The sequence below is a fragment of the Lagopus leucura genome, unplaced genomic scaffold, assembly GCF_019238085.1.
Source record: "Lagopus leucura isolate 7727_CA_CO unplaced genomic scaffold, USGS_WTPT01 Super-Scaffold_100012, whole genome shotgun sequence".
NCBI classification, from domain to species: domain Eukaryota; kingdom Metazoa; phylum Chordata; class Aves; order Galliformes; family Phasianidae; genus Lagopus; species Lagopus leucura.
In genome coordinates, this window is record NW_024962267.1 from 14259093 (window position 1) to 14272688 (window position 13596).

Below are 13596 nucleotides of genomic sequence, written 5' to 3' on the forward strand. Positions count from 1 at the left end.
GTAGAGTAGAGTAGAGTAGAGTAGAGTAGAGTAGAGTAGAGTAGAGTAGAGTAGAGTAGAGGGAGAGACAATCTCCCTGACTTGTTGGCCCCAGAACCGTGATTCAGGTCTGCAGGAGCCATGTGTAACCCCCAGAGTTGTTTCACCTCTCACATGGAAGCTCCCAGGACTTATCCTGCCTCCTTTCAGCCCTGCGCATCTCAGTCAGTGCCTGAGGAGAGCGGCACTCAGCCCATCTGAAGTACTGCACTTCCTGCCGTGGGATTTGGGATGATGAGCAGTTGTTCAAAACTTCACAATAAAAATGCCCACACTGAAAGCTGAAACCAATATACTTCAGCAGGATCGTCTGCAGACACATTCTAATTCTAGGATGGCTTAATAAGCTTGGATAAGAACATGCATGCAAGTATTTTTAATTGGTTTAATTAAATTGTTAAGAAAACAATTTAGGCTGGGCTTAGCTCTGTACAGAGCTGGGGCAGGCCTGTACCTGCCAGCAGTATTCTCCTGTCCAGACTGAGTTTGCACTGGTGGTTTGCTCTGGCCAAGTGCTTACTTGGCGGTTGAGAGATTAGGAGACTGTTTCAGCAGTTACTGCTGAGCTTGGCTTGGCCCTACGTTTTCTATTCAGAGAGCCAGATGACTCCCTCTGTTCTGATCTGCATTCATTTCATTTATTCTGCTCTTTAATTACGTTCCTGGAGCGCTGCGGTAAGGCGCTGTAGGGCAGATGTTGGTGCACAGACAGGATTTCATGCCATTCTGGAAAGCCTGCTCCATGGATGAGTCAGGGGCCTTTCTCCCAAAAGGCACAGGGCGTCACTTAGGTTTCAGGAGAGCTGCACTGTCCCTGTCTCCAGACCCCTGGGAGCTGTCAGCACAGTTACCATACTGACACGCGGCTGGAGCACATCAGGAGAGCACAGTTGAAGGTAGAAATGAGGAGGAGTTCCATGCTTTACCGTGAGAACCGTGTTGGAAGAGAACAAGTGCTCTGCCTGCAGTGAGCGCAGTGTCACGTGTTGGGTGACTGCAGTAGGTGAGCCTGTTTACCTGCTGGTGCTCCCACAGTTACATGCAGCATTGGTAAAGCATCAATGACAGTGGGGCTGCGCCCACATGCACCAGCAGGGAATTTGGCCCAGAGGCCTGGTCCTGCGCCACGAAAACACGGGTAGAGATGCCAAGCTTTCACTGATTGCATTTGTAAAAAAACCTCACCATGCATTATTTTTTTCTTTCCCCAAGGTGTTGCAGTTTAGTTAGAGCCTAAATTACTTGATTAGATGTGTCATTTGAATTCTCGTCTAAATCATGCTGAACGTGCTACCCTGCAGCCTAGTCTTTATGTTCTATTATCTGCAAATTGCTTGTGATTTATTAAAAAAAAAAAAAAAGAATATTACATATTTATATTTTGTACACATTTAAAGTGAACTTTCCCTCATCAGGTAGAAGCTGTAACTTTCTGGAAGAGGGGAATGCCATCCAGAAACTGCAAGAAGACTGCTTTTGTTACGTGCAAAACAGAATCATGCACTTACAGTACATTTGGTCAACTTTGCAGGTAAGAGCTCCTTTTGGGGATCATGCACATGTTCCATATGCAGCCCGTGGCCTTTTCTCAGCTATGCATATGACCAGTTATCACGATCAAAGCAGCACCTCAGAGCACCATAAAAGTACAGCACTGTGATCCTTCACCCCAAACACACCCAAACTGCTTTCCCCTTATTAGGAGGATGTCAGGCAGACTTACAGTGTCACAGGGGATGCCAAACAAACATTAACTCCCTTATTTTGATGCACATCTTTCATACTAATGGACCGTTGTTAACCTCAACAAGGATTTTTGCACCTCCAAACATCTTTACACAACTTCTAAATTTGAAGATAAAATACACTGCTGTGAACCATGTATTGTAGCATCCCTCTTCTGTCCATAACATAAAAATTGCATTATTATCTACAAGAAGAGTAAAGCCAACTGCTTACAGCTCCAGAGGGGAATGAGGAAGGGTATGAACATCCACAGCATAAGAACAAAAGGTGTGTCAGGTTGTTACTCTGAAAGTTAGACAAAGTAGACAAATTCTGGCTGTTTTTTCATTTGGCTCGGAGGATCACCTTACAAGAAACATGCTTAGTAACAGCAGAACAATATAAAAATCTCATGCCACTAGAGACAATAACAGGGTAAGGAAGTAGAGGAGTATGTTTGGTTCTGTTCTTCCTGGGCAGCTGTACTGGACAACGGAAGGGAGCAGTTTTGCTGTGTTTGCTAGAGAAGCTGGCTCTCAGACCTGGAGGTGGAACATGTCTTGTTCTGTTCTTTACCCCTCTGTCCCTCATACACACATTGCATTGTTATCTACAAGAAAAGCAGTACAGGTTTTGTTAGGTTAAGGAGGGGAATGTGAAAGAGAATAAACATTTACAGAAGAAACCATGGTCTGTCAGACACTGGGTTTTGTTAGAACTGTGTGCATGGGCAAGTGTGGTGGTGGAACCAAACCCCCAGAGCCTGCGTGTGGGGGCAGGGCTTTGGATACAACTATGCTGACACAGAGTTCTCTGAGTCACACCGTAAGGCCCAAACAATATTTGCACAATACTAATAACCAATATTAAACAACTAAAAATTGTAGTGACATTACTTTTCTGTGCTGATCTTCATTCGCATATGCACGGTGTACATGTTGTGCATCTCACAAAACAAATACCATGTGATTCTGAGCTACAACTCTGTCTTATTGTTTGATTTAGGTAAAAATAAACAGCACAAAAACATTCAGGTTTGTGCCTACTCCAGAAAAAAGCAACTGTCAGAATTCAGAAACTGTATTCGAGTTTGCTGCCTGTGCTGTTCAAATATTCTGGCAACCAGAGACATCTACAGAAACTTTCTTAAAGGTAAAGCAATATGGAGAGGACTTCTGCTTCAGAATACAGCCCTTCAAGGAAGAACTGTACACTGTGAGCATAACACGAGAAAGTAAGTAAAACAGCTTCCTGTTTACATTACAGATAGATTGATACTGCCAGCATTACTGCCTGTACCATCCCTTCTGTAAGAGGCCTGAAGCTTGTCTGCTGATATTTAATATAATCAGTGTTTCAGAATGAGTTAGTCTAAAGCCCCTTTCTGTTTGTTTTCTTTTTCCCCTTTTTAGTGCTAGATGGAAAGCTCTTGTTTTTGTTTGTAGCTGGAATTTTTCTGTTCCATTTTGCAAACAGTCTGAGCAGGTGAGTACTGGCTGCTGCGCTTTCATGTTTCTTTCCCAGAGTCTGTGCAGCTTTGGTCTGTTCTCAGAGCTGAAGCACAGGTCTCTGGGAAAGTGAAATAAGGAAATGAATGTATATCTAAACATATATTAAATATATGAATATCTATTACAGATATTTGTAGCACTTCTGTGGGGACAGACTGATATACATGGGAGCTTTTGCCATAGAACTGCATTAGGGTTCTATGTATCGTGACATCCTGCGCTGGGTGACACCAAGCCAGTCCTCAGAGAGCAAGAGTGTGGATTCAGGAAAATCCTCTCCTTTCTGTAGGCCACTGAGGTTAGCAGCAGCTGAGGGATGCTGCATGGCTTATAACTGATGCCTTGCTGCAGGCAGAACGCTTGGGGTGAAGTCCTCTGGGGCCTGGCCTGCCTCCTGCCTTTCCTCACCATTCTTTTGATGCACCCTTGCGTAGCCTGTAAGGGAGGATTCTTACTGGCATAGCAAAACACCTGAACCATGACTTCAAAATGAATCACAAAGTAATTGGCAGGAGAGACCTTTAGAGCAAGCAGAGCAGCAGCAGTTTTCAGGCTTAACCAAATCATATTTTTAAGTCACATTTTTATCAATATGTCAACTTAGAAAAACTTGCTTTTTTCCCACTTTTAAATATATAAGCCTACTCTTGCAGCACTGAAGCATACAGAACCACGGTGTTCATAAGAAAATGATGTGACAAAAGCCTATCATAGAATCCTCAGAATTGAAAGGGACTCTTAAAGGCCATGTAGTCCAACACCCCTGCAATGGACAGGGACACCTACACTAGATCAGGGTGCTCCGAGCCCCATCCAGCCTGATCTTGAATGTCTCCATGGATGGGGCATTCCCTACCTCTCTGGGCAGTCTGTTCCAGTAAACAGTCTGGTAACAGTTTCAGTGATTTTATAGTAGCAATTGGATTTTTTCCTTTTTTTTTTTTTTAAACATGAATTTAAAATCTAAACCAAACCTATTATCTGTGTAACTGACTTATAGTTGTGTTCTTACTGAACATTGCTTCTGTCTTTACAAATGTTGGCATTTTTAACCACTCACTACTTGGAAAATACTTCTTACAACATTCTCTCTTGTTTTCTTCCAGGAGCACCAACTTCTTTTACCTGTCTGGAATAATACTGGGCATTCTTGCTCTGTTAATTTTTGTCCTGCTGGCACTTAAGAGATTTATTCCGAGGGTAAATCTACATTTGTAAAACAAAGTAATAATTATTATCATTATAATAATAGAGGAAGTGAAGAGTCCAAGGCCAGATTCTGACGTTGCTCTGTCTGGGGAACTCCACTGAAATGGGTGCGGGAGTCAAGTAAATATAATTAGGTCAGAATCAAGTTCTAATTAGCTTGCTGCCGAGTTGAAGGAGAGTGTTGGTGCAAGTTTATTAAAAATATATTTATTATAAGGACTGGAGCTAAGCTTGCTTTTGAGTATACGAATCAGTCTAAATCAAAATGTCATTTTAGTGGCAGTTGGGACAGATTTTCTTCCATTCAGGAGGGAATTCATTGTAAGGAGATGTGAACTTTTCTTTCACCAAATCTTTATCTCCATGCATTGTTCCGGTATTGCTGAGTTACGTTAATTGAAAACACACTTCAGGAAACTTAGGTCATGACACTGAGACACAGCAAAGACAAGAGGTGCAGCTGCTCTGCTCAGACTTGATGCTGTGTACTTGCAGCAGAGCACCATGTAGTTCAAGTCTGACACAGAGCAGAAGCCTGCAGGTCTGCCAGAACCACATTTGTTTTTGCCTGTGAATTCCTTTGCACACAGTGGTCCTGAGTCTGACTGAGACTCCCAGACTTTTTGTCCCGTTTTTATTTTGTCAATTTCCAGCGCAGCACCTTCTGGATACTATTGAGTGGCTGCTGGATGTCCTCTCTCTATCTCATCTACTGTTTCAAAGAGAATATATGGTGGTTGTGGTCTGAACACAGGATCTACTTGTTGGGTAAGAATGTCAAACTGAAATCTGCAGTGCGCTTTTGGATAATTTGGTGGTTAGATGAACCCATTAAGGTTTAAACCCATTAAGGTTTAAAAAAAGTTACTGCAACTCATTTATGGATTACTTTTTTTCTCCCGAGCCAGAAATGCTCTAATATTCCAAAAGTTTCTAATTCACTCACTAAGTATTTACTCACATTATATCATTAAATGAAGAGTTTGATCTAGTGGGCCAGGAGCAGCTGAAACAGCAGACTTTGCATTAAGTTGTCATTGATTTGCCATAGCGTGCTCTCCCTATGACAGCAAAAGGGCAGCTACGATGACTTACATTTTGCTGAATATGGGAACTGGAAGCACAAACTGCAAACTGCTTGGCAAATCTATTGCTCTGGCACCTGCCTCAGCTTTCTTACAGTGGAAGAGAGCTCATGTGCAGCTCTTTCAGCATTACCCGTGAGCCTTTAGAACGCACAGCTCGTACAACATAACGCAGGCAACTACAAGCACAAAACCAGCACGCTGTGCTACTCAGCAGTTGCAAGCTTAGTCAACCAGCTAGTAAAGTTCAGAAGGGTAGTTTCCATCTGTTCCTCCATGACTTTGTTTCGTGTTTCCACAGGGTACATTGTGGCTGTTGGAACTATCAGTTTTGCCACTTGCTATCAGCACGGACCGCTTACCAGTGAACTAAGTATAACCTTGTTCACGTGGACACTGCAATTAACAGCCTTTGTTTTCATTTACTGTGGTGTCACCATACCTCAAGTTGCATATGCAATAATAGCAGCCATGCTGTGCTCCAAAGGCCTGGGTTATCCCCTTGGTGCTGCCTGGCACATAGGCAGGTGCGTATGTATTTATGAATGTCCCGTGTCCCTTTATGGCCAGGAAACATTACTGCTAATAATGAAAAAAAGCCTTACACTTCCTTACACTTGGATAATTGGTAAATTTCTATTGCCTTTTTTTTTTTTTTTTTTAAGCAAATGTAAAGCTGCAGTGGAAGAAGTCTAAATCCCCAAGAAAGATATATAATTACTTTCTGTTTGGCAGTTACAAATACAAATTTTGTTCTATGGGAAATGGAGAAATATGACTGCGCTCTTAAGTACAAAAGTAGCACCTTCTAGTCTGCAGCATATGGCAACCAAAACATTTCTGTTTGGCCGACTGATCAGACTGCAGCAGTAGTGCTTTGGTTTCACACGGTGCGAGAAAACCTGCAGGTACTGAATCGTACAGGATGGAAGTGCACGTTAGAAATGGACAGTCCTTCCTAAGTTAGATAGCTTTCAATATTAGTGTTCAGAGACTAAAAAGCTGTTTCCACCAAAACAGTGGTTCCCATTGATTTTAGTTCTCCAGGGATATCATCATAGATACGTGTGTCTATCTTTAGTACGTGGAAACAGTCAGTTGTCACTGTGGAGACATTCCTCCCTGAATTCCCCCCTGTATTTCCTGTATGTGCTCCACTTACATTGTGGCATTTGAAGTTGGAACTGCTTTCGCGATGTAGATCTTAGTTTGCTAAGTACTTCTGTTAGCAATATGGGAACAACATGTTTGCTCATCCTTGAATTTAAAGCATGTTTTATCACAGATGTAACACTCAAATGAAGATTCTAAAAAGCCCTCACAGTTTACAGCTGCTTGTTACCTCCAGTGATGACACTCTAAGTGCAGACTGTTCCACAGCTGTAGACTTCTGCTGAACCTCTTAAGAACCACGAGCAGGCAAAGGTTAGAACCAAGATAACTGAAAGAGTAAGAAACAATTTATCTTTTAGTCTCATGCCATGCTTAGTGTTTGAAGACCATACCGCTTTGCTCCTCTGCTCTTTTCAGATGGTGCAGCATGGTCTGTGTTGAAGTATTATTTATTTTAGTTGGAATTTTTCATTTATCAAGAGCCAATTTTGCCAGCAGCTGAGAAGCAGTGTTTCAGCAGCAACGCACTATCAATACTGTCCTAATGTAAGCAGGTTCCATTTGCTCTGAAATCAGTAAGACGTGACTAGGAGCTCACAGAAGTCACAACAAACCTGTTTTACCATTAAACACTGTGGATTGTTCTCGGGGTAGAATCCCTTCTCATTTTCAATGAATTGATGCTTCCATAGAGCATACCGAAATATGGCACTACAAATCTTCCTTAAGAGAATAAAAAAGCTTTTCTTTCCTCTCTTGAAACACTAAATGGTAGCACCAAGCAGTGAGGCCATGATGCCTGATACACAGCTCAGAGCAACAGATGTATCAAAATTGTTAAGAATCTTGCTTTAATTATTAAGATTAGCACTGATTCCACTAAGCCAGGAAGACCTTTGGCATTTGACCTGACCAAGGGCTGCAGTTCATTCTTTCTTTGTGGGGAAATAAGGAGGAAAGCTGAGTGCTGCTGGTTGGAGCAGGTGTTTTTATACAGAGCTGAAAGTTTTATGGGCATCCAGCCCTTGCTTATCTTAACTCATGACAACATTTAAATGGAAAGCAGTCGACAGAAGGGAACAGAACATGGCACGCTTTCTAATTGATACCTAATTATATTATACGTCGCTACACAGCAGCTAAAAAAACATCAGATTGTAAACATTTTGGCCTCAGACTACTCAGTTTTGTAATTTGAAGCAAGATTTAAGCTATCTAGTAAACAACATGAACAACTTGTAACAGAGCATTGCTTATCTTTAAATTTAAAACATGCACACTGGGTTTTGATTCAGCCCATGTTTCTGTAGAGACTCATTTTGCATGCTGCACCTAAAAATGGCTGAGCAAGTAGACATCTCTTCTGAGATTTTAGTCTATGCGTATACAATAAGGAAGCCTCATTCTGTGGAATGCTGGATGAGACCTAGAGTAAGCAGCCTTGCAAACACAAAGCTTCTCATCCTGAAACGTTAACACAAGCTTGTAGCTTTTCTTCATAGGATAAACGCGATTGAAGCACGTTCATAGCAGATAGTAGAGAAAATGGATGGACTACAATTATATGCCAGAAGACTTCAGAAATACTAACTGCTATTTCATCTCATTTTAGAAAAATGAAGAATCACTTTCAATCAAAAAAGTTAGTGGTCAGATGCCTTACTGAAGAAGAATATCGAGAACAAGGTGAAACAGAAACTGTCAGAGCTCTGGAGGAGCTGCGCTCGTTCTGCAAGAACCCTGACTTCTCATCATGGTTGGCAGTATCCAAACTCCAGTCCCCACACAGGTAAGAAGATGTGGCTTTTCTAAGAGGAAACACTTGGTTAGACAGCAAACTCACATACTAATTCAGGCACTATTCCAGGTGAATTTATGTCTTGCATGCAGTAAAACATGGGGCTAGTTTTATCTACCTGAACAATGCTACTAAAGATTGCAGCCACATCTCTAAAGGATACCACTTGCTTGTGGTATTAAACCCTGTTTGTTCCTCTCTGACCATAAATAACTCTGGGAGCTTGCAGAGGGACACAGCTAATTCGTGGTAGTGGCAGCTTTCTCTGAAAGGTGCAGGCTTCCTACAGTGCCTAAGCAGGTTCCAACATGGTGACCCAGGTCACCATCTAACCACTGACTTGCCCCTTTCTTCAGCTTTTACAGCACTACACTTTTACACTGAGCAAAATCAGGGCAGTCTGAAGATACATGCTCAGGCATTTGCTGTGTTAAGCTCTTCGACTGCCAGTCTGCACAGCCAAGCAAACCTATTACTTGAAGTATCAACCAATACTTAAGACTGTGAAATACCAGGGTCTGCACCCAAACAGGATGGCAGGTAGAAGAGCTACTCCACATAGAGCTTCAGTGACAAATGTAAGACAAATACAGGTTGTGAAGTAAAGAGTCAGATTAACGTAGCCAGGAAATCTTGCAGAATGTAAAATTAACCATAATCTCAGTACATTTCCTTCAAAGTCAAAACCTGAAGATACTAGGAGCACAGTTTCACATCTCAGCCAGCCACAAAGACTTGGCTTCTAACACAGAACCAAATGTCACGACTTCAAAGTAGCCCCAGTCAGCTTGGAATTGGATGAATAAAAACTAATTTTAGAAACTTCATCTTCTTTGGACGGGCACACAATCTCTCTGTCAGGTTTTAGAGATTAACTGTTGAACTGATGTCTGCTAAGATACTTGCCTTCTGTAGCATGATTAAAAGATACAAAAAGTGAAAATTCACTGCAGTACTGTTAACAAAAAAACACACAGAGCAAGCAACTTAGACACACTCTTTTTATAGTCATTACTTAGTTAATATTCTTCTAAGTCGTTCCTATAAAAATACAAAAATTTAAAGAACCAGAAGTCTGATTTTACATTTAATATCCCTTTAAACTTCCTATGGAAGATAAGTTTAGCACATAGGCAAACCTATGAAACAGATCCAGCCCCACCCTGTTCTCCATATAGACTTACAGCGCTTCCAAGAAGAACGAGGTGACACCATTCATCTTGCAGAAATGTTCAAGTCTAAAATGCAAATTATTGATCAGTTTACCAGAACTGATGCAGAATGTAGCTGCAGTTCCTTTTTCTTACATTTCTCTGATGCTGTCGACACTTACCCAGGTGTCAGAACTGCCGTCTGTTCCCATGAGCTTGCCAGAAACCTCCAGTTCCATTCTGCATCTTCAGTATAGTTGTCCACTGCAAGTAAGATTTGCGGTGAACTGAAATGTAGGAAGTGATAAGTTGGTGCTTTGTTCAGCTAGACCTCCTGTTTGGAGTTCACCTGGAGCAGATGCAGTTTTCCCAGTCTGCAACTCAGTTAACCAAAAGCAGGAATTCTTTCAGGGCTTCAGTTCAGCTTGCCTGGAGCATGCGTGCAGCACCAGGAGTAAGGTGATAGCACAGGAACGTGGGAGTGCTAAGTTCTCACCATTTTCCCCATCATTAGCAGTATCAACTTACCTGGAATTCTTACAGACTTTGTCTCCAGTACTGTACAGCTTTTAATTAAGAAATTCAAACACAATCTATTCAGTGATAGAGGCGCTTTACTCTGGATTACCCCACAAGCAATGAACAAAAAAAAATGAAGTCGGATCTTGCTTAATCACAAGACTCTGCAGATGGCCTCCAGAAAGAACAAGAGTTACTTGTGTAGGAAGGACTGAAGACAGAAAGGAAGATGAGGCAGGAGAGCAAATCAGGGGTGTCATCATCCTTTTGTCACTCTTCACTCGCTATTTTACACGACACTGTAGCTCATTCTACAGCTTCAGGGGTGACCTGCACTGTCTCTAGACACACCCTCACATCAGCCCTGCTTAATTGCCTGCTTCCCCCCACATTTGCAGTGTTTTTTCCATTTCCAAACTGATCATTTCTCCCTTTCAAACTTTGGCAGGTTTGCAGGTTTTGTTCTGGGATCTCCCCACGTCTCACCTGCAGAAACAAAGGCACACGATGAGGAATATGGCATTGGGAGCTCCTTCCTGGAAGAGCAGCTCTTTGAGACAAGGACAGAGTCTGACCAAGATGAGACAGCCAGCTACATCCACGAAGAAGACCATGAGAACGAAGATGAAATACATGAACAAATTTCATTTCCATATGCTACTGAGCTGCTCTGAGCTTTGGAAACTACCCTAAAAAAGGGAGAGAGGGGAAAACACGTTAATCCTGCAAAGGAAGGTTTGCAGACCAAGAACTCACTTCTGGTGATTTCTTGTGGATGCTTGGGGACAAACAAGTATTTTTCGAAAACTGTTTCCTGCATCACTGATATTGCACAATTAGAGCAACAGAAAGAAACCACAGGGACTGCTCAAGCGAAGAGGATGTCACACTATCAGTACTTGAACTGGGAAGCGTTGTTTATTTCCAAAGCAGGTACAGACAGCAGCCTGTCCCACCACAATGCCTTCCTTTGCCAAGGATACTACCTCTAAACGACAGAGCATCTAGGCCGTGCTCATTGTCAGGTCCTCTGTGCTGAGCACTAGAGGGAGAGGAAGCCATTATTAGAGCTCTATTTTCAGGAAGTACCCTAAATATTAGCAAATTTAATAATGTTCTTAGTTTGCTGATAATCACTTTACTGCTCATCTGACTTTTCAGTGATAGAGATCTACAGGTTTAACACAGCTGAGTGACATTTGTTTGCTCTTCTGGCTCAGCTTGCTATCTGCTAGCTTCACTTGACCTCCCCCTTTTGTTCTAAGCTCCTCTTACTTTTTAAACTCCTGCCTCATTTTTCACCCATCTGCTTTTACTTGTTGTATTCCTGGACTCTGCACCGTGGTCATGCTGTACCTTGTTCTTTACACGTCTTCGTTTCCTCGCACACTCTTCTTCCCCATTCCACAGGCCTTTCCTTCTCCATCTTTGACAACTGCAGGTGGTCCCCCTGGTTCATCCACCTGCAGAGATCATTCTCTTTATTTCTTCAGACTGTCCCCTTGTCCTCATTTCACTGTTTTCCTTTGCTGTCTCCAGACTGCAGAGAGTACAAGACCGTTAATTCTCTCATCATCTGCAGAACATATCAGCAGTTGAAGAGCTGCCTTCTGAACATGCCCAGAGATGCAGCAGGACCTCAGCAGTGTGAGTTTCCCTACTGTCTACCTCTGGTCAAGAGAGAAAACATGCTGCCTCTCTAATGGTACTGCATTCTGAGAGCTCCTCTGCATAAAACATGACCCAGTCTCTGTTTGAAAGCATCATTTAGATAGCCCCTCCTTCAGTTGCTCCAAGATTGCTTCATTGTAGAAAGAAGTCTTCCACTGTACAGTCAAGAGACACCTAACTCCTTTTTGTGGCATAGATGCATGTTCTGTAGCACAGTTAAGGGAGAGAAACCGTGTCAAGCAGGTGCTTCAAACTATGTTCACTTGGAAGTCCACAATAGTATAATAAAAATAAATAAATAACAAGAGAACTCTGTTCAGAAAGGCCACAAGCATTAAAAACCACCCTAAGAGAGGTTGCTACTACCAAATCCAGTGGAATTAGCAGCCACGCTCAGAAGGCAGGATTGCCCAGATGGGCACTGTCTCTAGTAAGGAGTTATTTTCTGTAAGAAATAACTTTGTCTCTTTTTAGCTGGCCATATCTTCCATCCATATAATTTGAGGCCAAGCAGGAGAATCAGATTCATCCTAGCTTAAACCCATAACTTCTTTGGAATTCCTTCCACTACTGCAGCAGAAATGATCCTCTTGTAAATATATTGTATGTATACTTCTTACACAGTAGTCAGAAACTACATTAAAATAACCTTTTACTTACGTGATAACTAAATGGAAAAGCCCAAACAAAGTGGGCAGTGACATTTGTCAGACACTTTCCCTTTTGCTGAATTGTTAAAGGGCAACACCAGGTACATCCACTCCAAAGGGGGTGGGAAGGAAGCAAACATTTTCTTGTAGTTACAACAACATGTGAATAAATACTATCCGAAGTGGAGCAGGAAACCACTAAGGCCATCCAAAGCAGAAGTGCAGCAGCATACCAGAAAGATGACTGCTTTAGTGCAGCTGATACTGACCTTAAAAATCCTCCCCAGTCTGTTCTAACATGGGAAGCATTTCACAAACAAAGCCTTTCAAAATCAACTGCTGTCCCTCTAGCCCTTTGCCAGCAGTGAGTTTACTTGCTCAGCGGTGCTCTGATGCACGGAGATTACATAGATGAACAGAAACCATACTGGCAAGAGTTATCCAGAGTTCAAATGGAAGATCTGGGAACAGAATCTTGATGTTAATCCACTGCCTTACCTATGATAGAAGCCTTCTGTCCTTAACAAAGGATGAGTTACGTTTATCTCCTGTTTCACCATGTTAAGAAGGAAGTTAAAATGTTGTATTTGTTTTGTATTCGTGGTGCACCATTCTCACCTGCTGTCTTTTACTTTCAACATTTTTAAATAAAAGTACTTTTCCAAGACGTGGTTCTCTGCCCTTACGCAGTCACTGTGAAAAGAACAAGACGAGGAGCCAAGTGAAGGCGTGTGTGGATGTCCTCAACTTCACCACTGCAGATTTAAGAAACCCCAGCTGCGTGTTGGCTGTGGCCGCTCCACAACAGTCCTCCTTCACGCCCATCCTCCTGGAGGAGTCTGCCATTCCATTTCTCCATTCATGACACATCAGAACCTCAAAGCGAAACTTAGTCCCAAAGATCTCTCTTTGTCACAGCTTTTGTATGCATACAAATGAAGCAGCTGACACAGTAAAAAACTGAACTTTCCTATGTCTAAATAAAATAGATTCCAGGCAAGGGCACCACCATACAGAACAGATGTATTACTACAAATACGTGTAGTTGACCGAAACAGAAATGTTTCCATACAGCCTGGCACAGCCTGCCCTCAGGAGCCTCTATCTCCAAACTGCTGGGTGACC

General features: G+C 42.3%; 1 protein-coding gene across 2 annotated transcripts in view; it reads left to right on the forward strand.

Annotated features, from left to right (window-relative positions):
* The window catches only part of NEMP2 (nuclear envelope integral membrane protein 2), a 14036-nt gene extending 896 nt beyond the window's left edge, over positions 1–13140 (forward strand). The window contains exons 2-10 of one of the 2 annotated variants that reach the window (XR_006179633.1): positions 1455–1570; positions 2770–2998; positions 3177–3249; positions 4382–4475; positions 5138–5252; positions 5871–6096; positions 8295–8471; positions 10599–11083; positions 11690–13140. Coding sequence is in view for 1 of the 2 variants with exons in the window: in XM_042874876.1 (XP_042730810.1) it covers positions 1455–1570; positions 2770–2998; positions 3177–3249; positions 4382–4475; positions 5138–5252; positions 5871–6096; positions 8295–8471; positions 10599–10824 (1256 nt within the window). In the remaining variant the exon portion in view is untranslated. Of the gene's footprint in view, positions 1–1454; positions 1571–2769; positions 2999–3176; positions 3250–4381; positions 4476–5137; positions 5253–5870; positions 6097–8294; positions 8472–10598 lie in introns of both variants that reach the window. The other variant, XM_042874876.1, reaches the window with a different exon arrangement.
* Positions 13141–13596: the final 456 nt, after the last annotated feature.